Here is a 25,962-nt window from a genome sequence, read left to right as displayed (position 1 = left end):
GTTGATGACCAGGCTGGTGGGAGTTTTGTCGGTTTAACAGCAGCAACCAAAGCTATGTCTTGTAAGGCCGCAACTCAAAAAGCCTGCTTGCAACTGCTTTAAGCATATGCCCTAGGTGGATGACAATCAGCAGTGGAAAAGTACAAAACTTGCAAAACAGCCCTAACTGCCACTTGCACCCTGAGCACAGTACCCTGCCCCACCCACCTGCCAGGAAACACCTGATGGTGAGCTGAGCTGGGGTGACCTGGACACAAGGGACAGAGCTTGGAGACTTTCCAGGATAGGGTTTGCGTGGTTTGTTTTTTTTTTTTTTTTTTTTTTTAAGATTTATTTATTTATTATGTATACTGTGTTCTGCCTTTCTGTATGCTTGCTGGCCAGAAGAGGGCACCAGATCTCATTACAGATGGTTGGGAGCCACCATGTGGTTGCTGGGAATTGAACTCAGGACCTCTGGAAGAGCAGTCAGTGCTCTTAACCTCTGAGCCATCTCTCCAGCCCCATCAGCATTTTATTAAACAAGTACAAGAAACAAATGTTTCCAGGGTAAAACTAATGTTAGTTATTCAAACAGAACCAGATGAGAATACTTCACAGATGTGCATGGGAGAGGCGGCAGGATGGGAGGCTACGCTGTTAAATGAAACTAAGATTATGTGATAGCTAACATTATGTTTTAAGTTTAAATTTCTGTGTTTAAGAGGCCTGTTTTTTGTTTGTTTTTTTTGTTTGTTTGTTTTTCTTTTGGCTTTTTGAGGGGCCTATCACCCAGCTCCCAAATAAATCACACACGGAGGCTTATTCTTAGTTATGAATGTCCAGCCTCAAAAAAATCAGGCATTGCTTTGTATTTAAACACTGACTAACAGCAGTGGTGCAGGATATGCTCACGACTGGGGGTGAGCACTATGGGCCTCCCCGACAGATGTCATTACTGGAAGCACCAGAAGGATAAAGGCCAATGGGCGTGTTCCAGTGACGAGCTTGCCAAGTGTCTGTCCAGGCCTGCAGTAGCTACTGAGCAAATGGGTTGGCATGGATGGTTATGTCCTTGATGTGCACATCACTGAGAGGTCTGTATGTCTTCTCATTCACTGGTAACTTCTCCAGTTCATCCAAAGTCTCCAGACCATCTATGACCCTGGAAGAGAAGCAATGTGCTATGAGAACTGTCCTCAGCTTGAAATAGAGTGTCTGCAGCAACTACAGTCTCCAGAGGGCAGTGCTCCACTCGGGGAAATAAGAGTGTCTGCAGCAACTACAGTCTCCAGAGGGCAGTGCTCCACTCAGTGAGATAGAGTGTCTGCAGCAACTACAGTCTCCAGAGGGCAGTGCTCCACTCAGTGAGATAGAGTGTCTGCAGCAACTACAGTCTCCAGAGGGCAGTGCTCCACTCAGTGAGATAGAGTGTCTGCAGCAACTACAGTCTCCAGAGGGGAGTGCTCCACTCAGTGAGATAGAGTGTCTGCAGCAACTACAGTCTCCAGAGGGCAGTGCTCCACCTCAGTGGGCCTTCTGATCACGTGGCCTGGCAGGATTGTAAGACCAGTCCCGTCCACGGAAGTCACCAAGGAGAATGCAGTGGCCCTGAATTCAGGTGGCTTAGGGCCCACACTTCCCCAGGTCTTTCTCATTACAACCGGGTGATCTCAAGGACATGTATGCACACCTGCTGCTATGGTTTGGAACTCGAGTCCCCTCAGAGGTCCAGTGCTAGCGGCTTGGCTTGGTCGCCAGCTTGGAACTGTTGGGAGGTACTAAAACCTTTAAGAGGTAGAGTCTAGGTCCCGGGCAGATGGCCGCTGTTTGCAAGAGGATATGAGTTCAAACCCCAGGACACCTATAATTCCAGAGCTGGCTGAGTGGAGATAGAAGGGTTTCGGGGCCTTTCTGGCTAGCCAGTCTAGCTGAGTCGCTAAGAGACTAAGGAAGCCACCTGGTAGAACCTCTGTCCCCCCCCCCCCACACACACACACGGAAAAGAGGTGGGGCATAGCTGGAGGTCTCTGGGTCACAGTTACTATGCTCTTAAAAAGGACTGTGGAACCTTATCTCTTCCCCTCTTTCTTGCTTCTTGGCCACGAAGTGAGGAGTTTGGTCCACCACATGCTTCCATGACGTGCTGAACCGGCCAAAGCCCTGAAGCAAATGATCATGGGCCAAAAGTTCTAAAAATGTGTGTGTGTTTTTAAATATTTGTTTATTATGTATACAGTGTTCGACCTGCATGTATGCCTGCACACCAGAACTTACTATTGATGGTTGTGAGCCACCATGTGGGTGCTAGGAATTGAACTCAGGTCATCTGGAAGAACAGCCAGTGCTCTTAACTGCTGAGCCATCTCTCCAGCTCCCAAAAATGTGTTTTGTTTTGTTTTTTATAAAAAAAAAAGTCTTTTCTTTTTTAAAAATAATTTACTTTATTTCATGTGCATTGGTGTTTTGTTTGCATACATGTCTGTGTAAGGGAGACAGATCCTCTGGAACTGAAGTTAAAGACAATTGTGAGCTGCCATGTGGGTGCTGGAAATTGAATGCAGGTCTTCTGGAAGAGTAGTCAGTGCTCTTAACTGCTGAGCCATCTCCAGCCCAAAAAAATGCCTTTCCTTAAAACAAAATACAAGGCTGGAATCTAAGCCTATGCATTTGCTGAGGGAAATCTTTTATATATTACAACTAAATGCAATGCAAAGCAAGGATCAGGGTTTATAGACACTTACACTTTTATTTTATGTATATGGGTGTTTTGCCCATGTACATTTGTAAATCACATGCATGTAGTACCCAAGGAAGCCGGAAGAGGGTGTAGTGTAAGAACTGTTGTTACAGAGGGTGCAAGCCACAGTGTGGGTCTTTTAACTTATGAAGCCATCTATCTCTCCAGTCCAATGAAGCATGTACTTAAATAAAAAGTGTTGCTGAGTATTTTAAGTTTTGTTACATTTGTTTCTGCTGTGGAACATTTGTTTAATGATGCAAACATGTGTTACATTCTCTTATGTTGCATTTTATTTCATCTGTGAAGCTGTGTTAGTTTGCCTTTCCAAAACACCGGAGAAGGGCAATTGGCCAGTCGCAAGGCAGGAGAAAGGATAGGCAAGGCTGGCAGGCAGAGAATAAAAGGAAGGAGAAAAAGATAAAGAATCCAGGAATGAGGAAAGGGGGAGGGCATCAGGGGCTGGCCACCCAACTACACATCGAGCCATGGAGTAAAAAGTAATGAAAGGATGTACTCACTCACAGGTGCTTTTTAAACATAAAGCAAAGAAAGCCAGCCTACAAACCACAATCCCAGAGAACTTAGACAACAATGCGGACACTAAGAGAGACTTACACAGTGTAGAACTTTAAGACAACTCCGAGGCCATTTCTGAGGCCTCTCAGCAGCAGTGCTCCCCTCCCCTGGACACCAAGGACCTAACAACTATGCATGCATGGACTGAGATGTCGGGATCTCCCTGAGTCTTTGTGAGTGTTCTCCAAATAGAACTCAGTTATTGAATAGGGGCAAGATATTGACTCAGTCCCTGTCACTATTTTCAGATATGTTGTTCTTAATGAAAACAAATATATATGTGTGTATATATATATTAATTTGTTAATTTGCATAAGCAATTCTTTGGTGGATCTTAAACAAACAAACAAACAAAAAAAAAATGAAGCTCAGATAGTGTATAACTTCTTCAAGGTAAGACAGCTGCTGACTGGTGGGCCCAGGGCCCAGGACCTCCAGCTGTCCACCAGTCTTTCCAGCATGAGCTATGCCATGATCACGGTTGTACATGGATGCACCAAGACGACGACTAGAACACTCACTTTCCAAACACCGTGTACTTCATGTCCAGATGCGGCTGCTTGCCGTAGGTGATGAAGAACTGAGATCCGTTGGTATTTGGGCCGTTATTAGCCATAGATACAACACCTCTAACATTGTGCTGAAAAAGACAAACCAAGGCATTAATTTAACTGTGCTTTGTCAACCGCAAACCCCAAAGGTAGACAGAAACATTCTCTGCCTTCCCAATATTCAGGGGACCAAGAATCATTTAGCTAGTTTCTCTCTCTTAGTATGAATGCAAATGTAAAAGTTATGTATTATCTTTTTGTTTGTTTGTTTGTTTGTTTTTGAGACAGGGTTTCTCTGTGTAACTTTGGAGCCTGTCCTGGAACCCACTCTGTAGACCAGGCTGGCCTCGAACTCAGAGAACTGCCTTCCTCTGCCTCCTGAGTGCATGTATTATCTTTTTTTTTTTGCTTTTTCAAGACAGGGTTTCTCTGTGGTTTTTGTAGCCTGTCCTGGAACTAGCTCTTGTAGACCAGGCTGGTCTCAAACTCACAGAGATCCGCCTGCCTCTGCCTCCCAAGTGCTGGGATTAAAGGCGTGCGCCACCACCACCCGGCCTGCATGTATTATCTTTATCCCTGATAATTGTGTCTACAATTTGCTTATGTAATCATATCTTCCAATCAATTCCATTTTCACTGTGAAGAAGTAGACACAAACACTTATTTCTATCAACGTATAACACATTTGTATTAAGGAATAGTGTGCTGGAATGAAGAAATGATCAGGAACAAAACCCAAGTCCCCCAAATCTCTTCCTGCACACTGGACTCTGCTAGTTCCTTGATCTGCTGAACTAGTTATACTAGTTTAGGGGTCTGCTGCACTAGTTATACTAGTTTAGGGTCTGTCCAAATGCTCTCGAAGGCCAAGCAGATGGCAAACTTACATTTGAGCAGGGACAGAGTCTGCAAAGTCAATAGGACATCTCTTGCCTGAGGGCTCTTTTCTTTTTTTCTTTTTTTTTTTTTTTTTTTTTTTTTGATTTTTCGAGACAGGGTTTCTCCGTAGCTTTTGGTTCCTGTCCTGGAACTAGCTCTTGTAGACCAGGCTGGCCTCGAACTCATAGAGATCCGCCTGCCTCTGCCTCCCGAGTGCTGGGATTAAAGGTGTGTGCCACCGCCGCCCGGCTTAGGGGGCTCTTTTCTTAATGGCCACAGAGAATGCATCATCAGGAGATGATCTGAGGAAGCCTCGCCTAGCTCTAATATCATACAAGTAGTATCGTACTGAACTAAATCAGTCTGAGCTGTGACAAAGAGAGGTACCCAGTCACCAACAGCAAAGCATAGAACCAACCACAGATGGCTGCAGCACAAGGGGCTGAGGTACGAGGATTTCTCAGACCAGACTGAACCACACAGCACAGGACTGAAGGAAGCCTTTCATAATTAATGGCACGTGTGTCTCGGAGTGTATGTATAAGAGCTCCTCTGGCATACAGAGCATGTGAACCTTTAATTCCCATTCTCAACTCTGCAGTGTAAGACAATGTTTTTTGTTTTTTTTTGACAGGGTCTCATGTAGCTCAGGGTAGCCACAGATTCATTTTGTAGCCGAGACTGAATTTGGACTTCTGATCCTCCTGCCGCTACCTCTCTAGTGCCAGGGTTACAAGTGTGCACACCATGCCTTGTTCATGCCTGCTGGCCATGCATTCTGTCAACAGTAATGCCCCAGATCAAGAGAGAGATATATCATAGGCTGGTCTCAAGTTAGTAATCCTCCTGCCTCTTCTTCAGCATTTGCCTATCAACTGTCACTAGTTCTTCTTCTTCTTCTTCTTTTTTTAATGAAAAATAGTTTCTTAGAGGGCTGGAGAGATGCCTGCATGTGCACCTGCAGGCCAGAAGAGGGCACCAGATCTCACTACAGATGGTTGTGAGCCACCATGTGGGTGCTGGGAATTGAACTCAGGTCCTCTGGAAGAGCAGCCAGTGCTCTTAACCACTAAGCCATCTCTCCAGCCCCCACCATTTTTAATTTTTAAAATTTTATGTTTATGACTGTTTTGTCTAAGTCTGTGTGTGTGTTGGCACATACTCCTACAGATAATTAAAAATAGTACAAATAAGCCTTAAAAAATCCAATAGCTGGAGGTGCTGATGGCTGACAATGCATGGAGAAGTCTTCCTCCCTTTCCAGAAAGGCCAGCGAGAGGCGGGTATGATGCTGCAGCCTTGAATCCAGCACTGGAGGCAGAAGCAGGCGGAGCATTCGAGTGGGAGGCCAGCCAAGGCTACAAAGAGCTTCAGAAAGCAACCAAACAACAGAAACCCAAGATGGACGTGACTCACGTCATGTAATTCAGACTTCACGATGAGAGACTGAGCCCTTTCCTCTATTACGGGCTGAGCACTTGATGGTGGACCTAAGGACAAGCCCCTTTCATGTCCTGATGCAGGTGACACAGACACCACAGTCTATGCAGGCTAGAATTGCCACTTACACCCTGCACGTCACTCACTGAGGATGGGAACGCAACAAGAAAGTTGATTCATTTGTTGATATATGGTCTCACCGTGTAGCCTTCGCTGGCCTGGAACTCACTGTGTAGACCAGGCTGGCTTCAAACTCAGAGATCCGCCTGCTGTTGCCTCCCAAGTGGTGGGATTACAGGGGTGTGCCGTGGATGTGGCACCTGGCTCACAATGACATCAGTGTGTACTGTCGTGTAAACAGGAAGCACAGGCGGCTGTACCTTCAGATACTCGCTGTACTCGTCCTCGAACTTCCTGCCCCAGATACTGCTGCCTCCCCGTCCAGTGCCTGGATAACAAGACAAGCCAATCAGAAGGAACGTCTCACTAGACTTCAGTGGGCTCCATTTCCCAGCGGGAGGGCAGCTTTACACCATGCTTGTTTGTTTATATGGTGTGTGTGTGGGGGGGGGATCCAACCCAGGGTAACGCACAAGCTGGGCGAGTGCAAACCACAGAGTCACATCTCCAGTGCTAGCAGAACTGGTGTGTGTGTGTGTGTGTGAGAGAGAGAGAGAGAGAGAGAGACAGAGACAGAGAGAGACAGACAGAGAGAGAGAGAGAGAGAGAGAGAGAGAGAGAGAGAGCGGTTAAAGTCTGCACACAGGACTCCATGCATGCTACACAAGTGTTCGACCACTACCATCAAGTTATGTATCTCCAGCATTCCCATCTTTTTCCCTTTTAATTGTTATTTTTAGGTGGGGTTTCCTTAGTTAACCTGTTGACCCTGAATTTACCACCCTCCTTTCTCAGCCTTCCAAGTGTACCTGTACACAGACCTGTACACCATCGGGCCTCTAGCACTTACCCCAAATTAACAGTACAGACCAGAAAAGTAAAATCCTCCCAACAAGGAGAAAATCCTCTCATTAATAACTGATCATATTTTATAGTTGCAGGCTTACGCCTCCTTCTAAAAATATCTTGATGCTAGCTGGACCTGGTCTATAGAATGCGTTCCAGGACAGGTTCCAAGACCTACACAGAGAAACCCTCTCTCAAAATAAATAAACAGATAAATAAATAGATAAACATGAAAAACAAAAAACACTTGGTGTTTGTACAGAGGACTTGGGTTCAGTTCCCAGCATCCACATGGTTGGCTCAAAACCACCTAAAATTCCAGTTTCAGGAGAGCTGACACTTACCTTCCTGCTGACCTAAGCAGTCACCAGATACACATGCAGTGACTTACATACATCTAGGCAAAATACTTAGAAATAAATACACTTTTTTTTTTTTGAGACAGGGTTTCTCTGAGTAGCCCTGGCTGTCTGGGAACTTCCTATGTAGACCAGGTTGGCCTCAAACTCAGAGATCCGCCTGCATCTACCTCCTGAGTGGTAGGATTTTAAGCCCTGCACCACCACAGCCCGGCCTAATAACAAATTCATCTTTAAAGAAACAAAGCCCTTAAACTTTTCTGCGACTGTCAAAGTAGCCTTCCCGTTTCATTTTTCAGTTATTGTAGACACTTTTTTTCATATGACTAAGTTCGGTTAGTGGAAAAACTCACCTGTTGGGTCTCCTGTCTGAACCATGAAACCCTTGATGTTCCTATGAAACACACAGCCGTTGTAGTAATTACTGGCACAAAGAGCCAAGAAATTCTGAAGAGAGAAAAAGAATGACTGAGAAATAGATTTGGCAGAAACATACTTCAGATAAACGTGCAATCCTAGCCCCTGAAGACGCTATCACGACACACATAACTATGACTTCTAGGCGTTGGCCACTCAGTCTTCAGCAGGTCCTGGGAAGGCCTGCACACTCCGTATCTTAAGGAATGGACTCTTTTGCAGTTACTTGATTGCCTACTCTTGCCTTTCCCGGCTGGAGTTCCAGTACCTGAGGGCAGGCAATGTCTCTTGCTCATCATGTACCCTACACATGGCTGGAAAGTCTTCTGACAAATAGCTGCAGGAGTGAACACTAGCTGACTCCTCTTCCTTTTATTCTTGCCATCTCAACAGGCTGAGTGTTTACAGAACAATTCTCTTATATCTTAATTATAGTTCCTGAAAAAATGAGGCAAAAGAAAAAAGATACTGGACACTTTATGGTTACAGGGAAAGTACATATTTGTTTAGTGTGGCATGCGTGTAGTATGTGCATTCGTGTGTGTGGGGGGGGGTAGGTAAGCAAGTTCCTGTGCATATGCAGAAGCAAGAGAAGGAAGAGTATCCTAACCTATCACCCTCATGCTTCTCCCTGTGAGACAGAGTCTCCCACCAAACCTGGAGCTGCCTGGTGTACAAGAAAGACCCTGTAATCCTCTTCCCGCCAGCACTGGGTTACAGGTGAGCGTGACCACCCAGCATTTTCTGAGTCCCAGGAATCTGAACTCTAGCCCTCCTGTTCTCTTCCCTGCGGAGACAACCCCCAACCCATCCTTCGTTCTCTTGATTTAACTCTGACGTCACAAGCGGAGACTACACCTGCAACCACGATACCCCCTCCTGATAGCGGGCCCAGAGAAAGCTTTCTAACTTTCCAAGCTGAATAAATCAACTTCAAAGTGGCTGTCCTGTTATATCAGAGTGTTTCTGTTTAAAAACAGGTCTCACTCTATAGCTCTGCCTGGCCTGGAACTCACTACACAGACCAGGCCGGCCTCTGCGTCCTGAGTGCTGACCTTAAAGGTGCGTGTCACCACATTACGACACTCACCTCACAGGTCTTGGGTGTCCTCTCACAGAAGACTTCTATTTTGATATCTCCAACATCTGTGTGCAACGTCACAGACTGAAAAAAAGGAGACTGTGAGAACAGGTGACATTTCTTCCAGTAACTACAGGTTCTGTCTTATTTCTGACTGGATATTTAAGAAGGCAATCTGGTTAAAGACATTAAAGATGACTTGTTCACATGAAGTGGCTCCGAGAGAAGTCATACTTATTTCTCCAAATTTATTATTATTTTATTTATTTATTTATTTATTTATTTATTTTTTTAATTTTCGAGACAGGGTTTCTCTGTAGCTTTGGAGCCTGTCCTGAAACTAACTCTTGTAGACCAGGCTGGCTTTGAACTCACAGAGATCCACCTGCCTCTGCCTCCAGAGTGCTGGGATTAAAGGCGTGCTCCACTACCATGTTTGGCCCAAATTTTTTTCAAAAGGACAAAAATCTCTAAAAGATTCATACAGATGAAAAACTGGCATCTCTGCTAAATTTTGGATACAACCATTGTAAGTGAAATAATTATTCCTACTTTGAATTTTTATGATTTATTAAAAACAATGGCTTTTTTGTTTGTCTGTTTTTGCATTTGGAGACATGGTTTCCTGGTGTAGCCCTGGCTGTCCTGGAACTTGCCATGTAGGCGAGGCTGGCCTCAACCTCACAGAGAGCCACTGCGATTAAAGGCATGCACGACCACTGCCCGGCTTTTATTACTGATCTTTATGTCCCAACATCTTTTTTTTTTTTTTTTTCGGTTTTTCGAGACAGGGTTTCTCTGTGGTTTTGGACCCTGTCCTGGAACTAGCTCTTGTAGACCAGGCTGGTCTCGAACTCACAGAGATCCCCCTGCCTCTGCCTCCCAAGTGCTGGGATTAAAGGCGTGCACCACCACCACCCGGCCCTACATCTTTAATATTTAACTGGGAAAATGTTAAGAAACTGATTTTTCAAAAACTGTTCCCACCATTTCCTTTGGGTAGTTTATTCTGAAAAACAGAGTTAAGAAGCAATTCCAAATGACGACAACCCAAAAGTCGTCGGCATTTCCGAGTCTGCGTGCTTGCAGCTGGCTACGGCGCTTTCTCCTCTGCTCTTCTTTTCTTGTGTTGTGTGCCACTTGATAACTTTACTTTTTTTCACATCTTATTTCAGAGACAAACAAGAAACTATTCGGAGGTTTCCTTTTTTGACTATTTGTGTCAGGTCTTGCTATGATGCTTGGGTTAACCCCACAGTAGCAGCAATCCTCCTGCACCAGCCTCATGCTTATTCTACTCTGTCCTGTCCAGCCTAGTACACACATGTCTCCCCAACCCCCCTCTCCTCTCATTCAGGTAAGCACTCCGCCACGGAGCTATACACTCAGTACCTCATCTAACCTCTTTAAAAAAATCATAATTAAAAACCTGTAATGGGCTGCGGAGATGGCCTGGCAATTATTAAGAGCACTTGCTGCTTTTCAGGGGGAACCCGGACGGTTCCCAGCACTTCCACCAGCTAACAGCTCCAGCTCCAGGGAATCCGACGGAGATAAAAGCAAGCAAACAATCACCCAGCTAGACGAATTCTGCAATACTTACCATCCTCTCTCTCGATAGTTTCAGGGCGACTTGCAGAGAAAACCTGAAGGTGAGTTCCTAATCCTAAAAGAAGGAGGAATTCGTTCATTTCAGCACTATCTTTCCCGCTATGCTTGTTCATCTTGACGGTAGATTTACAAGAAGCTCAATTGACGGTAGAAGCTCAGGATAGCATCCTCTAAATAAAACTCCGAACACAGAAGTGTTGAGATCCTACCCAACATTCTACTTTCTCTGCTCCTTTTCCTCCAAGGTTCTTTCTGCAGTCTAGACATATCCCCCCGTCCAGATACTGGTATAGCTAGGCACCGGCGCTCCCTCTACCCAGGACGCCGACTTTACCCAAGAAGTGCGTGCAGTAAACTTCACACTTCGCAGGTCTTACTAACCTGACGATTGTATTTAAAAGCGTCTTCCCGTACGCCCTCCCTATTTGCTTTTCCCGTAATAGCGGGCACTAGTACTAGTATACAACTCCGATCAAGTCCCAGGAAATAAAACATAGGCGCAGCGGGATCCGGTGCACGAATCAAAGGAGAACGGGAAGCCAGAAACACGGGACCACTTCCGCCCATCGTACTTCCGGGCGGAGCGGAAGTGACGCACCAGAAGGGTCTCCGGGGCTGGTGAGTAGTGGGCGCGTGAAAGGGTCCCCTTGCTGCAAGGATTCTAGGGAGCCCGCTAGGGCGAGGCCAGGAGCGACCCGGGCGGACACCCCCTTGCTGCAGGAGGGGGCGACGGTCCTGATGCAAGGATGCAAGGCTGTGCCACGTGGTGCTATTGTCCTGGAAAAAGCCTTGACCCATGCATGCATCAGAGCCGGACGCGAGTGCAAAGAGAGCGCTCGTGCAGCTTGAAATTAGCAAATGGCTCTTCAGAGGGCTAAAGAGAGCCCAAGATTTCGACTCTGGGCTTGAAACAGTTCAGTCTTTCCACTGTACGTCTCAGAAGACACAGCTTTTCAATTCTCATTCACACTCACTAGCGCGACTTCAAGTTCCTGGGAGTGGACGGGTGTAGAATTGGCGACGGAGTCCTCTCAAGGTCTCAGGAGACCCCATTTTATTTCAGATAATATTTTGAATGTATCTGTATTGTGTCAGAAACACAGACGGACACATTCATGCCCTCTCACAATAGAGGTTGATTGAGTAACAATAAAATCAGTCACAAGGTTCCTCAGCACTGTTGGTAGCAACTTGCCAAGTATTCCCAGGTCCCCTGATAGGTGGATGAGGCCAACACACTTTCTTTCTTCAAAGCTACTATTAACTCTCAGATTACACATCACACAGTAACTATCTATCTGTCTATTTTGAATTGTTTGAGTCTCTGCCCTCCCGCTATTCAGACACAGAATGTGTAGGTAAATTTCCTAGTTATAGCAGTTAGTGCTTGTTCAGGGGCAGCCCTGGCCTTTTCTTGTCTTGACTCTGCTCATTTGTGAAGTAACTGGTTTGCCTCCATTTCTTGCTCATGCACCCAGTATTTTAAGTATACGTGTATGTATTCGTGTGTGTTTGTGTTTGTGAGGGTGGCATGGAGATACAGGCTATTCGTGTGACGCAATGATCGGGAGGGTAACAAGGATGTAAGAGGTGATGAGCGACTGTATTTTATCAGACTTTTCTAGGTGACATACTAATGTGTATGTTTCTCTAGATGGCTGTGAGGTAGGTGATGTGGGAGGTCCTTCTGTCTGTGTGTTGCTTTTATTGGTTGATGAATCGAGCTGTTTCGGCCAATGGCTTAGCAGAGTAAAGCCAGGCAGTGAGCATCATTTTGTAAACAGAGACTGCTCATTCGTTTTCAGACTACCCAGACCCGAATAATCACACAGAAACTATATTAATTACAACACTGTTCAGCCTATTAGCTCAGGATTCTTATTAACTAACTCTTACATCTTAAATTAATCCAGTTCTATTAATCTACGTGTCATGTCTCCATTTTGTATATGAGAAAATAAATTAAGCTGGGGGGGGTGTTACTACATGCCTTTAATCCCAGCACTCGGGAGGCAGAGGCAGGCGGATCACTGTGAGTTTGAGGCCGTCCTGGTCTATAGATCCAGTCCCAGGACAGCCAGGGCTACGTGGAGAAATCCTGTCTCAAAGTAAACCCCAAAGTTAAGAGGTCAAATGAGTTAGCTGAGCCCAACCTGCTGTCCATCGGCAGAGCCACCATTTGAATCTGGGTCTTGGTGGCAGCTCTTACTCCATCCAGCTTTAGCCTCAAAGGGCAGAACGGAACCGTACGTAAATACCGCTTCCTGTGTTTTGACTCCAGGCCCGGTTTCACCTGGTTTCTGTATGCTGCCTTCTGCACTCCGGCTCCCTACCGGCATCCGGCTTGCCCCGTCCTGGGTCTGCAGTTCTTCTCGTTCCTTCATGGATCTGAAGACCCTCCTTTCCTCCTTAAATGACTTTGCGTCCCTCTCCTTTGCCGAGAGTTGGGACAACGTGGGGTTGCTGGTGGAACCCAGCCCGCCTCACACCGTCCGTACACTCTTTCTGACCAATGACTTGACCGAGGCGGTCATGGAAGAGGCTCTCCAAAAAAAGGCGGATCTCATTCTGTCCTACCACCCACCCATCTTCCGTGCCATGAAGCGCGTAACTTGGAAAACCTGGAAGGAGCGCCTGGTTATCCGGGCCCTGGAGAACAGGGTCGCCATCTACTCTCCCCACACGGCCTTTGACGCCGCACCCCAGGGAGTCAACACCTGGCTGGCCAAAGGGCTCGGTGAGAAACCTTATGTCCCTCCCTATTTAATGATTTCCCTGCAAATACTCTGAAATTTCAGACTGTCTTCCTAGTAAATTTTTAAACTGCTTTTAGGGGAAACGGGTTTTTCTCTTTTATAGAGTACTAAAAAGTAATGTGTTGCCTAAATTTGGTAGTTAAATTTCATTTGAAAATGTATTTATTATTTTTATATCTGTTGAGAGTTTTGTCTGCTTGTATGTAAGCGCACTACATGTGTGCACTGCCCATGAAGGCCAGAAGAGGGCGCAAGATTCTCTAGAGTTGGAGTTACAGTCGTTTGATAAAGGGCTCTAGCGGGCTCGAGCCTGACACACATGGGGCCAGTAGGTTTTGCCTTTTACCCCCTCCCCCTTGCTGTTTGTTAAATGACATCTCTAAAGCTAGTCCCTGAAATCCAATCCCTTATTAGGCCACTGACTTTACTCCTAAGACAAAACACCAGGGTCCAGCAATCAGAATTCATTATTTGGCTAATCACGATTTACTAACTCACCCTAGCACAGACTCCCCCCTTTTCTCCCGAAAACCCACTCCTGTGCTGGGTGGTGGTGGCACACGCCTTTAATCCCAGCCCTCAGGAGGCAGAGGCAGGAGGATCTCTGAGTTTGAGGCCAGCCTGGTTTACAGAGTGAGTTTCAAGACAGCCAGGACTGTTACACAGAGAAACCGTGTCTCAAAAAACCAAACAAACAAAAACAAAAAAAAAAATCCATTCCTACAAAGAACCACCTACTTTCTTTCTTGCTTGTGCAGGCTGCTGTTCTTGCTTTTTTGGTGGCACCTCTGCCTCGCCCCTCCAGATTAATAAATCTCCTCTGTGCGGAGAGTTTGGTGTAGGTATGTCCTGTACCGACTCGAGAGGGCCGACCTCCCTTACAGCTGTGAGCTGCTGTGTGGGCTGGTAATTGAACCCAGGTCCTCTGCAAAAGCAAGACGTGCTCTTCACCACCGAACTAGCTCTCTGGTCTGAGTTTCATTTGAAAAATGAAGTATTTATTGGGGATGAAGAATTGGCTCAGCAGGAAAGAACACTGTTTGTTGCTCTTACAGAGGGACCTGGGTTCCCAGCACCCACATGGAGGCTCACAGCCATCAGTAACTCGGTCCCAGGGGAACCAGTGCTCTCTTCTGAGCTCTATGGGCACACATGATATATACACATAATGCAGGTAAAACAGTCATACACATAAAATAATGAAGTAAATAAATCTAAACAAAATCTTTTAAGAAAAAGAAAGGAAAATAAATATCGTAAACTAGCCTTGGTGTGGTATAAGACTAGACTCCAAAACCTTACACTTTAAACATTCAGGAAGCTCAATCAGGAGAGTTGATTTAAGGCCGGTCCGAGCTATTTAGCCAGACGCTGGCTATATCAAATATCATCCCACCAAAAACAAAACAAAGCAAAATGAACCGAGGAACATTTTTGTTGTTTGTACTGGGTCTCAGTAGCTCAGGCTGGCCTTGAACTCTAGGTAGAGGATTGTCCTGATTGGCTTTTATAACGCCACGCCACCACCAAAGGCACCTTGAGAAGGAAAGGGTTGTTTCCTCTTCAGTGTGACAGCCAGGTCGAAAGGGAAGTCAGGGCAGAAACCTGGAGGCAGGAGCTCAGAGTCGGGGCCAAAGAGGAACACTGCTGACTGGCTTGCCCCTCACAGCTTGCTTAGCCTGCTTCCTTATGGAACCCAGGACCACCTACCTACTCAGGGTCCTGGGTCTTCCTACGTCAACACTTAATCAAGAATATGCCCCTTAGACTTACCTATAGGCAATATGATGGAGGCCTTTTTTTTTCAGTTGAGGTTTCCATTTCCCAGATGACCTTGGCTTGTGCCAAGCTGACAAAACCTAGCCAGCACAAGGAGGCTAAGGCATCACTTGGGATGAGCAAGTGGAGCGTGGGTCTTCGTTGCTAGGTGTCTTCATGATTGTTCAGTCGGATTACACAGTGTCCACACCCCAGCACGCGCAGGAGATGCTGAGCAAAGTCATGTTACATGGGTTCGCTACATAGACACCCAGGCTTTGCTCTGGTTTGTTGTTGTTTTTATTTATTTATCTTTGTTATTGTGTGACTATGGGCGCACACAGTTGTGGAGGTCCGGACAGCTCTCAGGAGTGGATTCTCTCCTCCCACCGTGGGTTTCTGGTCCTTAGGCTCATTTGACAGTTACCTTTACCCAGTGAGTCATCTGCCCTCCCCCACCTTAGCTAGAGAAGGGCCTTACTTTGTTGTTCAGTCTGGCCTCAAACTGGAGATCCTCCTGCTTCAGCATTCCGGTGCTAATGAGAAGCATGCCGACCGCACCCCGCACAGTGTCAGGATCTCCCCGGATGCTTGCATCCAGCACAGTCAGGATTCTGGTATTTATTTTGGGCTAAAGCAATTGTGTTGTTGTTTTGTTTTGTTTGTTGGATGTTTTTTGTTTTGTTTTTGAGACAAAACACAGTCTCCTTGTGTAGTCTTGACTGACCTGAAACTCACTCTGTAGACCAGGCTGGCCTCCAACTCCTGGAGATCCACCTGCCTCTACCTGTGCCTCCCCAATTCCGGGACTAAAGGTGTGTGCACCACACCTGGCCTTGGACTGAAGCCTTGACAACACAGTGGTCTTTATAAAGTGTTCAATACATAAGGACTTGTGATCTATACTTAATGATCAAACAGTGGGTAATTTAAAAAAAATCAGTGTTTCTGTTTCTGTCTTTATTTGTATGTAATTTCCTGAAATATGAGTCTTTTAGAAAATAATTATGAAAATAGATTTGATTTTATATGTCCAGACCAAATCTTTAGATTATTGTGACTGGTAATGAGATCTAATGATTATGTATGTATGTTCACATATATAAAGGAAAATGAATTCTGAGAATTTTCAAATAGATTTTATGTAGAGTAGTTTATCTCTTTAGTTCCAAAGCACTGCAAAAGCCTTGACTTCCACATAACTTTTTCTTCAGGAACTTGCAGCACAAGGCCCATCCACCCTTCCAAAGCTCTCACCTGCCCCACAGAGGGAGCTCACCGACTAGAATTCAATGTGAGCCACACCCAAGACCTGGACAAAGTCATGTCTGCGGTGAAAGGAATTGGAGACGTCTCTGTCACTTCTTTTCCCGCTAGGTACATTGTATATGCCTCTGTTTAAAATTGTTTTATATTATTTACTTAGCGTGTGTATGTTTGTGTGTGCACATGCAAACCATGACGGATGTGTGGCAGTCAGAAGACATCTTAGGGGAAGGAGGCTCCTTCCCCTGCAAGGGTTCCAAAGGATAAAGCCATGCTGACTTGGCAGTAAGCGTCTTTACCCACTGAACCATCTCGATCCCCTTTCTCTGCTTTGTTTGCTTTAGTTTCCCTTTGAGACAGGGTCTCAGGATATATGAAGGCTGGCCGCAAACTCCTGCCCTCACCTCCAAGTGTTGGCTGAGTTGGGAGCTACTACTCCTGGCTCCTTTTCTTTTTTAGTTTTATTTGTTTATGTATATGGGAGCTTGGTGTGCACAGCACATCTGTGTACCATGTATGTGCCTGGGGCCATGGCCGCCAGAAGAGGGCAGTGAATCCCTGAGACTGGAGGTACAGACAGTCGTGAGCCTGTGCTCAGCCATCCTGCAGCCCCGCAGAGAGCATTTTCACTTTCCTGGCAACACTGAAAGATAACTGTTTTTACTTTTACTTTAAAGGATGTTGTCAGACCGTAGTGATGTATTTTGTTTGCTTGTTTTTGTTTTTCATGACGGGGTTTCTCTAGGTAACAGCCTAGCTGTCCTGGAACTTGCTTTGTAGACCAGGCTGATCTCGAACTCAGAGATCCACCTGCCGCTGCCTCCTGAGTGCTGGGAATAAAGGCGTGCGCCGTCACCTCCCAGCTCCAGTGATGTATTCATATAAGGCTCAGTTTCATTCGTTTCCGGGGAAACAGTGGTTCCCACACAGTTGAAGGGAAAAACAAGGGACGGCGCCTCTGGGAAGGCCCATCAGTTGGTCATCTAGAGGCCGGGTAAGAGCTGATTCTTTCTAATACCCATGGAAGTGTCGGGAATGGTAAAGATGGGGGTGTCCGTGCTAGAGCACACACCTGTGACAATTCCTAGCCTCACCAGGGAAAGAAAGAAAAAGAAAAGATGACTGTTGAGATGGCTTAGTGGGAAAAAGTACATGTTCCCAAAAGTAAGGACCTGAGATCAATCCCTGTGGAAAGAGAAAACCTGCTCCTGCAAGATGTCCTCTGACCGCCACACGCCCAAGTGCACACCACCACATCCACCAACTCCATCTCCCCCACCACGACCCCTGCAATTTAATTAAAACCAAAAAGAAGAAAAAAACAGGCCTGGCCAGGCAGTGGTGGCGCACACCTTTAATCCCAGTACTCAGGAGACAGAGGCAGGCAAACTCTCTGAGTTCGAGGTCAGCCTGGTCAACAGAGTGAGTTCCAGAGTAGCAAGGACAGAGAAACATTGTCTTAAGAAAAAAAAAAAATTCAACCCCCCCCCATTCAAACAATAGCCTTTGAGATGGCCCAGTGGGTAGAGGTGCTTGATATCGAGCCTCATGTCTGAGTTTGATCCCTGGACCCACATGGTGCAGAGAGAGAGCCGAGTCCCAAAAATTGTCTTCTGACTCCCACACACGTGCTGTGGTGTGCATGCCACACACACACGCACACACACACACAACGTGCATGCACACATACATGTAAAAAAGGAAAATTCCCCATTTTCTCTATCTCTTATTATAGATGGTCATACTGGACATACTGAAGGAATTAGCCACTGTTATTTTAATCTGGTAGGCCTAAGATATAGGGGGTCCTGAGACAGCCGTGGTGTGAGAACACTGTTCCATGTGATGTCAGGGGTCCTGAGACAGCCATGGTTTGAGAACACCATTCCGTGTGATCTCAGGGGTCCTGAGACAGCTGTGGTTTGAGAACACCATTCCCTGTGATGTCAGGGGTCCTGAGACAGCCGTGGTGTGAGAACACCGTTCCCTGTGATGTCAGGGGTCCTGAGACAGCCGTGGTGTGAGAACACTGTTCCCTGTGATGTCAGGGATCCTGAGACAGCCGTGGTTTGAGAACACCGTTCCGTGTGATGTCAGGGGGTCCTGAGACAGCCGTGGTTTGAGAACACCGTTCCGTGTGATGTCAGGGGTCCTGACAGCCGTGGTTTGATTGGTTGGGATTAAACAAGTTCTGCTGATCACATCCTTGGTTTCATATAAATCTTTGTAGCAGGTATAGGCTGTCAGGTATTTAAAATACAGCTGGTTTTCCTCTAGGCGTGATGGTGAAGAAGAGACACGGATCAGCCTGAACTGTACTCAGAAAGCCCTGATGCAGGTGCTCGCCTTTCTCTCCCAGAACCAACAACTTTATCAGAAAACTGAAATTCTGTCCCTGGAGAAGGTAATTGTTTTTGTTGAGCTATACACGTTTTCCCACTCCCTCCCGCCCCCCCTGCTCCCAATTTACTCAGGCGATCTTACCTTTTCTCCTTCCTATATGGATCCATGTGTGTCTCTCTAGGTTCTCTGGGGATGTGAATTGGAGGCTGGTTTTCTTTGCTTTATGTCTAAAAACCACTTATGAGTGAGTGCATGTGATAATTGTCTTTCTGAGTTTAGGTTACCTCACTCAGTCTGGTTTTTTCTAGTTCCATCCATTTGCCTGCAAATTTCAAGATGTCATTGTTTTTTACCACTGAGTAGTACTCCATTGTGTAATTTTTTTTTTTTTTTTTTTTTGAGACAGGGTTTCTCTGTGGTTTTGGAGCCTGTCTTGGAACTAGCTCTGTAGACCAGGCTGGTCTCGAACTCACAGAGATCCACCTGCCCCTGCCTCCCAAGTGCTGGGATTAAAGGCGTGCGCCACCACCGCCCGGCTCCATTGTGTAATGTATCACATTTTTCTTATTCGTTCTTTGGTCAAGGGGCGTTTATGTTGTTTCCAGGTTCTGGCTATGACAAACAAAGCTACTATGAACATAGTTGAGCACATGTCCTTGTGGTATGCTTGAGCATCCTTTGGGTATATACCCAAAAGTGGTATTTCTGGGTCTTGAGGAAGGTTATTTCTTAATTTTCTGAGAAATTGCCACACTGACATCCAAAGGGACTGTACCAGTTTGCACTCCCACCAGCAATGCAGAAGTGTTCCCTTTACCCCACAACATCTCCAGCATAAAGTTGTCATCAGTGTCTTTGATGTTGGTCATTCTGACAGGTGTAAGATGGAATCTCAGAGTTGTTTTGATTTGCATTTCCCTTATGACTAAGGATGTTGAACATTTCCTTAAGTGTATTTCAGCCATTTTAGATTCTTCTGTTGAGAATTCTCTGCCTAGATCTGTACCCCATTTTTAAAAATTGAATTATTTGGTATTTTAATGTTTAGCTTCTTGAGTTCTTTATGTATTTTGGAGATCAGCCCTTTGTCAGATATGGGGTTGGTGAAGATCTTTGGTATTTTAATGTTTAGCTTCTTGAGTTCTTTATGTATTTTGGAGATCAGCCCTTTGTCAGATATGGGGTTGGTGAAGATCTTTTCCCATTCTGTAGGCTGTCATTTTGTCTTGTTGACCGTGTCCTTTGCCTTACAAAAGCTTCTCATTCAGGAGGTTCCATTTATTAATCTTTTCTCTTGGGCTGGAGAGATGGTTCAGTGGTTAAGAGCATTGCCTGCTCTTCCAAAGGTCCTGAGTTCAATTCCCAGCAACCACATGGTGGCTCACAACCATCTGTAAAGAGGTCTAGTGCCCTCTTCTGGCCTGCAGAGATACACACAGACAGAATATTGTATACATAATAAGTAAATAAATATTTAAAAAAAAACTTTTCTCTCAGTGTCTGTGCTATTGGTGTTACGTTTAGGAAGTGGTCTCCTGTGCCAATGTATTCAAGACTACTTCCCACTTTCTCTTCTCTCAGGTTCAGTGTAACTGGATTTATGTTGAGGTCTTTGATCCACTTGGACTTGAGTTTTGTGCATGGCAATAGATATGGATCTATTTGCATTCTTCTACATGTCAACATCCATTTATACCAGCATCATTTGTTGAAGATGCTTTCTTTTTTCCATTGTACAATTTTGGTTTCTTTGTCAAAAATAAGGTGTTTGTATGATAGCGGAAGATACAAAATAATCCCACACTAGTTCAGAATTCCATATAATAGTTATTTATTTAAGGGAGACTCACAGATCACTGTCCTAGATCACAGTCCTCCACATGAACAGGAACAGAGTCTAGTAGCCGGAAGCAAAGAGAGCGAGTGCAAGCTTTACAGCTGCATTTATAGTATAAAAGACCACGCCCAAGTGTGCTGGTATTTTAAAGACTATTGGCCAAAGGAGCTCCCACAGCATTCATAGATATGTGGATTTATGTCAGGGTCTTTGATTCAATTTCATTGATCCATGTGTCTGTTTTTATGCAAATACCCAACTGTTTTTATGACTATAGCTCTACAGTATAGCTTGAAGTCAGGGTCAGTGATGCCCCTGGAGGTTCCTTTATAGTACAGGATGGTTTTGGCTATCCTGGGTTTTTTTGTTTTTCCATATGAAGTTGAATGTTGTCCTTTTGAGGTCTGTGAAGAATTGTGATGGGGTTTTGATGGGGATTGCAGTGAATCTAAAGATTGCTTTTGGTAAGATTGCCAGTTTTACTGTGTTGATACTACTTATCCAAGGACATAGGAGATCTTTCCATTTTCTGGTGTCTTCTTCAATTTTGTTCTTCAGAGACTTAAAGTTCTTTTCATATAGGTCTTTCACTTGTTTGGTTACAGGTACCCCAAGATATTTTATGCTATTTGTGGATATTGTAAAGAGTATGTTTCCCTAATTTCTTTTTCAGCCTGTTTATCATTTGTGTATAGGAGAGCTGCTGATTTTTTTTAGTTGATCTTATATCCTGCCACATTACTGAAGGTATTTATCAGCTGTAGGACTTCCCTGGTAGAACTTTTGAGGTCACTAACAATCATATCATCTGCAAATAGTGAAAGTTTGACTTCTTCCTTTCCGATTTGTATCCCCTTGATCTCCTTTTGTTGTCTTAGTGCTCTAACGAGAACTTTGAGTATTATATTGAAAAGATATGGAGAGAGTGGACAGCCTTGTCTTGTTTTAGTATAATCTGATTTTAGTATAATCGCTTTGAGTTCCTTTGTATTGTTTTCTTTGTATCTATTTTATTGATTTCAGCTCTCAATTTGATTATTTCCTGCCGTCTAGTCCTCCTGGGTGAGTTTGCTTCTTTTTGTTCTAGAGCTTTTAAGTGTGCTGTTAATTCGCTACTGCGCTATGAACTTTCCTCTTAGCACTGCTTTCATTGTGTCCCATAAGTCTGGGATGTTGTATGGTCACTTTCATTGAATTTTAGGAAGTCTTTAATTTAAGTTCAGTTTCATGGAAACTAAACAATGCTCAACTGGGTCAGGGAAGAAATAAGAAAGAAATTAAAGATTTCCTATGATTCAATGAAAATGAAAACACAACCTATCCAAACTCATGGGACACTATGAAAGCAGTGCTAAGAGAAAAGTTCATAGCACTAAGTGCCTACATAAAGAATTTGAGGAAATCTCACACTAGCGACTTAATAGCACACACAAAAGCTCTAGATCAAAAAAAGCAAACCCACCCAGGAGGAGTAGACAACAGGAAATAATCAAACTGAGGGATGAAATCAATAAAATAGAAAAAGAGAACAATACAAAGAATCAAAGAGACAAAGAGTTGGTTCTTTGAGAAAATCAGTAATATACACAGACAAACAAAAAAAATCAAATCCTGTAGCTCCACGTCTGGTCTCAAAGGCCTTAAATGACTCCTCCCTTATGGCTTTCCTGATTGCAACACACTTCTCTTGATTCCACCAGATGAGAATAAGACCACTACCACATATTTTTAAAAAGATTAATTTATTTATTCTGTATACAGTGTTCTGCCTGCATATATGCCTTTATGCCAGAAGAGGGCGCCAGCTATCACTATATAATGATCGTGAGTTACCATGGAGGAAGATTCCTTGCCATCTTTATTAGGGTACCTTTCATGATGCTAAAGCTAAAACCACGTGGACAACACCACCAAGTTCAGCCACCCACGTGAGGGGGAGCCTGGCCCCTTGAATCATATCCGCAGAAGCTTGGACGGTTGTTGCTTTTCAGGAAAAGAAAATGCCTTGGGAGTTTTCACACATTGGAAGCTTAGCCCAGTGGGGGCCTCCAGCCCCCAGTTTGTTATGACTTTTATGTTCCCTTAACTGTAGCGCCTACCTCGAATTTAAAAACTTAGTTTTGATTATGTGTTAAATACCAAGCAGGGTGTGAGCTCCCAGAAGTTAGTGTTTTTTGTAGGTTTGCACCGCAGGCTTCAGCTTAAGCTACCATGAGCTTCTGTACACAAACTTTACCGATTCCGGTTGTTCTATGCATCCCTTAGGACTAGGGACACGAGCTTCTGTACACAGACCTTACCGATTCTGGTTGTTCTATGCATCCCTTAGGACTGGGCATAGATAAAGCTTCTGACTTGTGTTTCTCTCCAGCCCCTGCTTCTGGATACTGGAATGGGACGGCTGTGCACACTGGATGAAGCCGTCTCCCTGGCAACAATGATAGAGCGGATCAAAGGACACCTAAAGTTATCTCATGTTCGCTTAGCTCTCGGAGTAGGGAAGACCTTAGGTAAACGTCTTTCATAGTTAGCAGATCGACAGTGACTTGAACAAATTTTGGTTTTGGTTATTTTTCACACCTGATCCCAGAGCATAGGATGGCTTCAGACTCCATCGGCCTCTGTCTCCCAGGGGCTGGAGTTGCTGCTTTTATTCATGTAAGTGGTAGAGAACACATCACTCAGGGAGATAGTGGGTCTACCTTGTCAGCCAGGGTGGGCTGGGCTCTAATGTGGGATACATCTTCCTAGCCTAAATGATAAAGTGTATTTCTTAGTTTTCTGTGTTCATCTCCAGTCAGCACTGGACGTCTGTGAATTATAAACGGGTCATTGTTTCAAAGGGAACAGAGGGTTCTAAATCATCAGGTAAAAGTTCTAGACCTGCTAAGTGTGATGGTCCATGCCTTTACTTCTAGCACCTGGCAGAAGCAGGCGGAGCTCTGAGCTGTGTCTGTGTGAGTTCAGCTAAGGCTACACCCTGAGAGCCTGTCTTTAAGAAAGAGGACAAGAAGAGGTGCCTAATACATTTCTAACAGCCTGTTTTTTTTTTTGTTTTGTTTTGTTTTTTGTTGTTATTTTTTGAGACAGGGTTTCTCTATAGCTTTGGAGCCTGTCCAGGAACTAGCTCTTGTAGACCAGGCTGGCCTCGAACTCACAGAGATCCACCTGCCTCTGCCTCCTGAGCTTAAAGGGCTTAAAGGTGTGGCCTATTACACCTATCTTTAAATCAACACAAGCGTGATTCTTACAGTGGTGAAGAGACTGGTCAGTCTGCTTTAGGGTTAGGATTCAGCACAGACGGTAGTGCTGAGCTGAAAGTGAATGCCTCTCTGTAACGCCTCGTTTTTGTCTTGAAGAGGCCCCAGTCAAAGCTGTGGCCCTGTGCGCTGGTTCTGGGGGCAGCGTCCTACGAGGAGTGGAGGCTGACCTTTACCTCACAGGTAGGACAACTTCTGGATCTTTCCTCAACCGGGCTTTGTTCCTTTGCTTCGTTTTGTTTGTTTATTGTTTTTCGAGACAGAGTTTCTCTGTAGCTTTAGAGTCTGCCCTAGAACTACCTCTTGTAGACCAGGCTGGTCTTGAACTCACAGAGATCCACCTGCCTCTGCCTCCTGAGAGCTGGGATTAGAGGCGTGTGCCGCCACTGCCCAGCCACAATAACCAACAAGCCATTTTATTTGTTGACAGGGTTTCCTATAACCCAGGATTAGCCTCCAACTGTTTAGCTGAAGCTGGCATGGACTCTTGATCCTTTTGCCCCAGCCTCCCACATTCTAGGATTACAAGTACACACACTGTCATCCCTGGCAGCATTTTTTCTTTTTTTTTTTTTTTTTGGTTTTTCGAGACAGGGTTTCTCTGTGGCTTTGGAGCCTGTCCTGGAACTAGCTCTGTAGACCAGGCTGGTCTCGAACTCACAGAGCTCCGCCTGCCTCTGCCTCCCGAGTGCTGGGATTAAAGGCGTGCGCCACCACCGCCCGGCCCCTGGCAGCATTTTGCATCAATCAAAAAATATGTGTGTGTGTGTGAGTAACACAAGTGTAAGAGGGAGATTTCACACCTGGACTTACGTGACACGTTACAGTAAAAATGCTAGCACATTCTAAATACCGTATGATACAACCTTCAGGCCGAAAGGATGAAGTACAGAGGAATGTAAAATGAAATTCATGTTTGGGCTCGGGCTACACGCTTGCTTTGCAAACCTGGATGATTGGCCTTCAATCCCGGATGCCACAGGAGAGGAGAGAACGGACTTCTGAAAGCGGGTTTCTGACCTCTACGTGCACATGCGCGCGCACGCACAAGCAAACACACACACCCTGTGCCGTCTCTCTCCTGTCCCAGTCCTGTATACTTTCTCCTGAACATCGACTCAGTACCATAAAGTGATAAGTAGTTTGGACTTTTTCTTTACCTGTTCTGGGCAGCGCTCAAGAGGCAAGCATTCTACATCTGACCGCATCATGAGCCTGCAGTTTCTGTGCTCAGGAGCAGTGGGGCATTGCGTTCATTCATTCAGACTACAGACCCGGGCTTTTCTGCTGTGGTCATTCAGGGTGCACAGATCCCATGTCTGATAGTTAAGAAGTTGCTCATTCCTCTTTCGCCAGGTGAAATGTCCCACCATGATGTCCTGGATGCGGCTTCCAAAGGAATAAATGTCATTCTCTGTGAACACAGCAACACTGAACGAGGCTTCCTTTCCGATCTTCAGGAAATGCTGGGTGCTCATTTGGAAAATAAGATTAATATTATCCTGTCTGAGACAGACAGGGACCCTCTTTGCGTGGTTTAGAGAGCAGAGGGAGTCAGAGACACAAGCTGTGCACCATTTGGGTGGAAACAGGGATGTGCAGGGAGAGTTACGGTGCTGTCGCCCTCCTGCAGAAGCGGGCTCCAAAGACGTCGTCCAAGTTCATCAGTAAGGTTCCAAATGGTATAGCTCACAAGGTAAAGAGTGCAGTAAAGATACATGCTCACTATAAACTCTTGGAAAAGGCAACTAAAACCTGGATATCACTAGGCGTTTTTGTTTGGTTGTTTAATGTGACAGAATCTATAACCCAGGATAGCCTCCAATGCACTATTTAGCTGAGGCTGGCCTTGGACTTTTGATGCTCATGTATGCACTCCACACCTCTGAAGTAGTTCTGTATACATGGGGTGTCTGTCTCAGTAATCTCTGCCTTCTGATTAATCTTAAACACCATTTAAAAACAGACGTGGAGGGACTGGAGAGATGGCTCAGCGGTTAAGAGCATTGCCTGCTCTTCCAAAGGTCCTGAGTTCAATTCCCAGCAACCACATGGTGGCTCACAACCATCTGTAATGAGATCTGGTGCCCTCTTCTGGCCTGCGGGTAAACATGTAGACAACACTCTGTATATATAAAAA

The 25,962-nt window shown here is 45.2% G+C and overlaps 2 protein-coding genes across 2 annotated transcripts; one reads left to right on the top strand and one right to left on the bottom strand.

Annotated features, from left to right (window-relative positions):
- Positions 1-793: 793 nt before the first annotated feature.
- Ppil3 (peptidylprolyl isomerase like 3) lies at positions 794-11,143 on the bottom strand. Its single transcript, XM_057758628.1, has 7 exons — positions 10,984-11,143; positions 10,595-10,657; positions 9,001-9,075; positions 7,847-7,940; positions 6,549-6,616; positions 3,820-3,938; positions 794-1,144 (listed from the first exon to the last, which is right to left on the bottom strand). The coding sequence occupies exons 2-7, from the start codon at positions 10,595-10,597 to the stop codon at positions 1,018-1,020; spliced, it is 486 nt and encodes a 161-aa protein (XP_057614611.1). The 5' UTR covers positions 10,598-10,657; positions 10,984-11,143; the 3' UTR covers positions 794-1,017.
- Positions 11,144-11,184: 41 nt separating this feature from the next.
- Nif3l1 (NGG1 interacting factor 3 like 1) lies at positions 11,185-25,953 on the top strand. The gene is made up of 7 exons (XM_057758439.1): positions 11,185-11,220; positions 12,884-13,339; positions 16,331-16,493; positions 18,660-18,786; positions 22,934-23,072; positions 23,922-24,005; positions 25,179-25,953. The coding sequence occupies exons 2-7, from the start codon at positions 12,907-12,909 to the stop codon at positions 25,361-25,363; spliced, it is 1,131 nt and encodes a 376-aa protein (XP_057614422.1). The 5' UTR covers positions 11,185-11,220; positions 12,884-12,906; the 3' UTR covers positions 25,364-25,953.
- The last annotated feature ends 9 nt before the right edge of the window (positions 25,954-25,962 follow it).

The sequence above is a fragment of the Chionomys nivalis genome, chromosome 26 (assembly GCF_950005125.1).
Source record: "Chionomys nivalis chromosome 26, mChiNiv1.1, whole genome shotgun sequence".
NCBI classification, from domain to species: domain Eukaryota; kingdom Metazoa; phylum Chordata; class Mammalia; order Rodentia; family Cricetidae; genus Chionomys; species Chionomys nivalis.
This window is presented reverse-complemented; position numbering and strand designations above follow the sequence as displayed.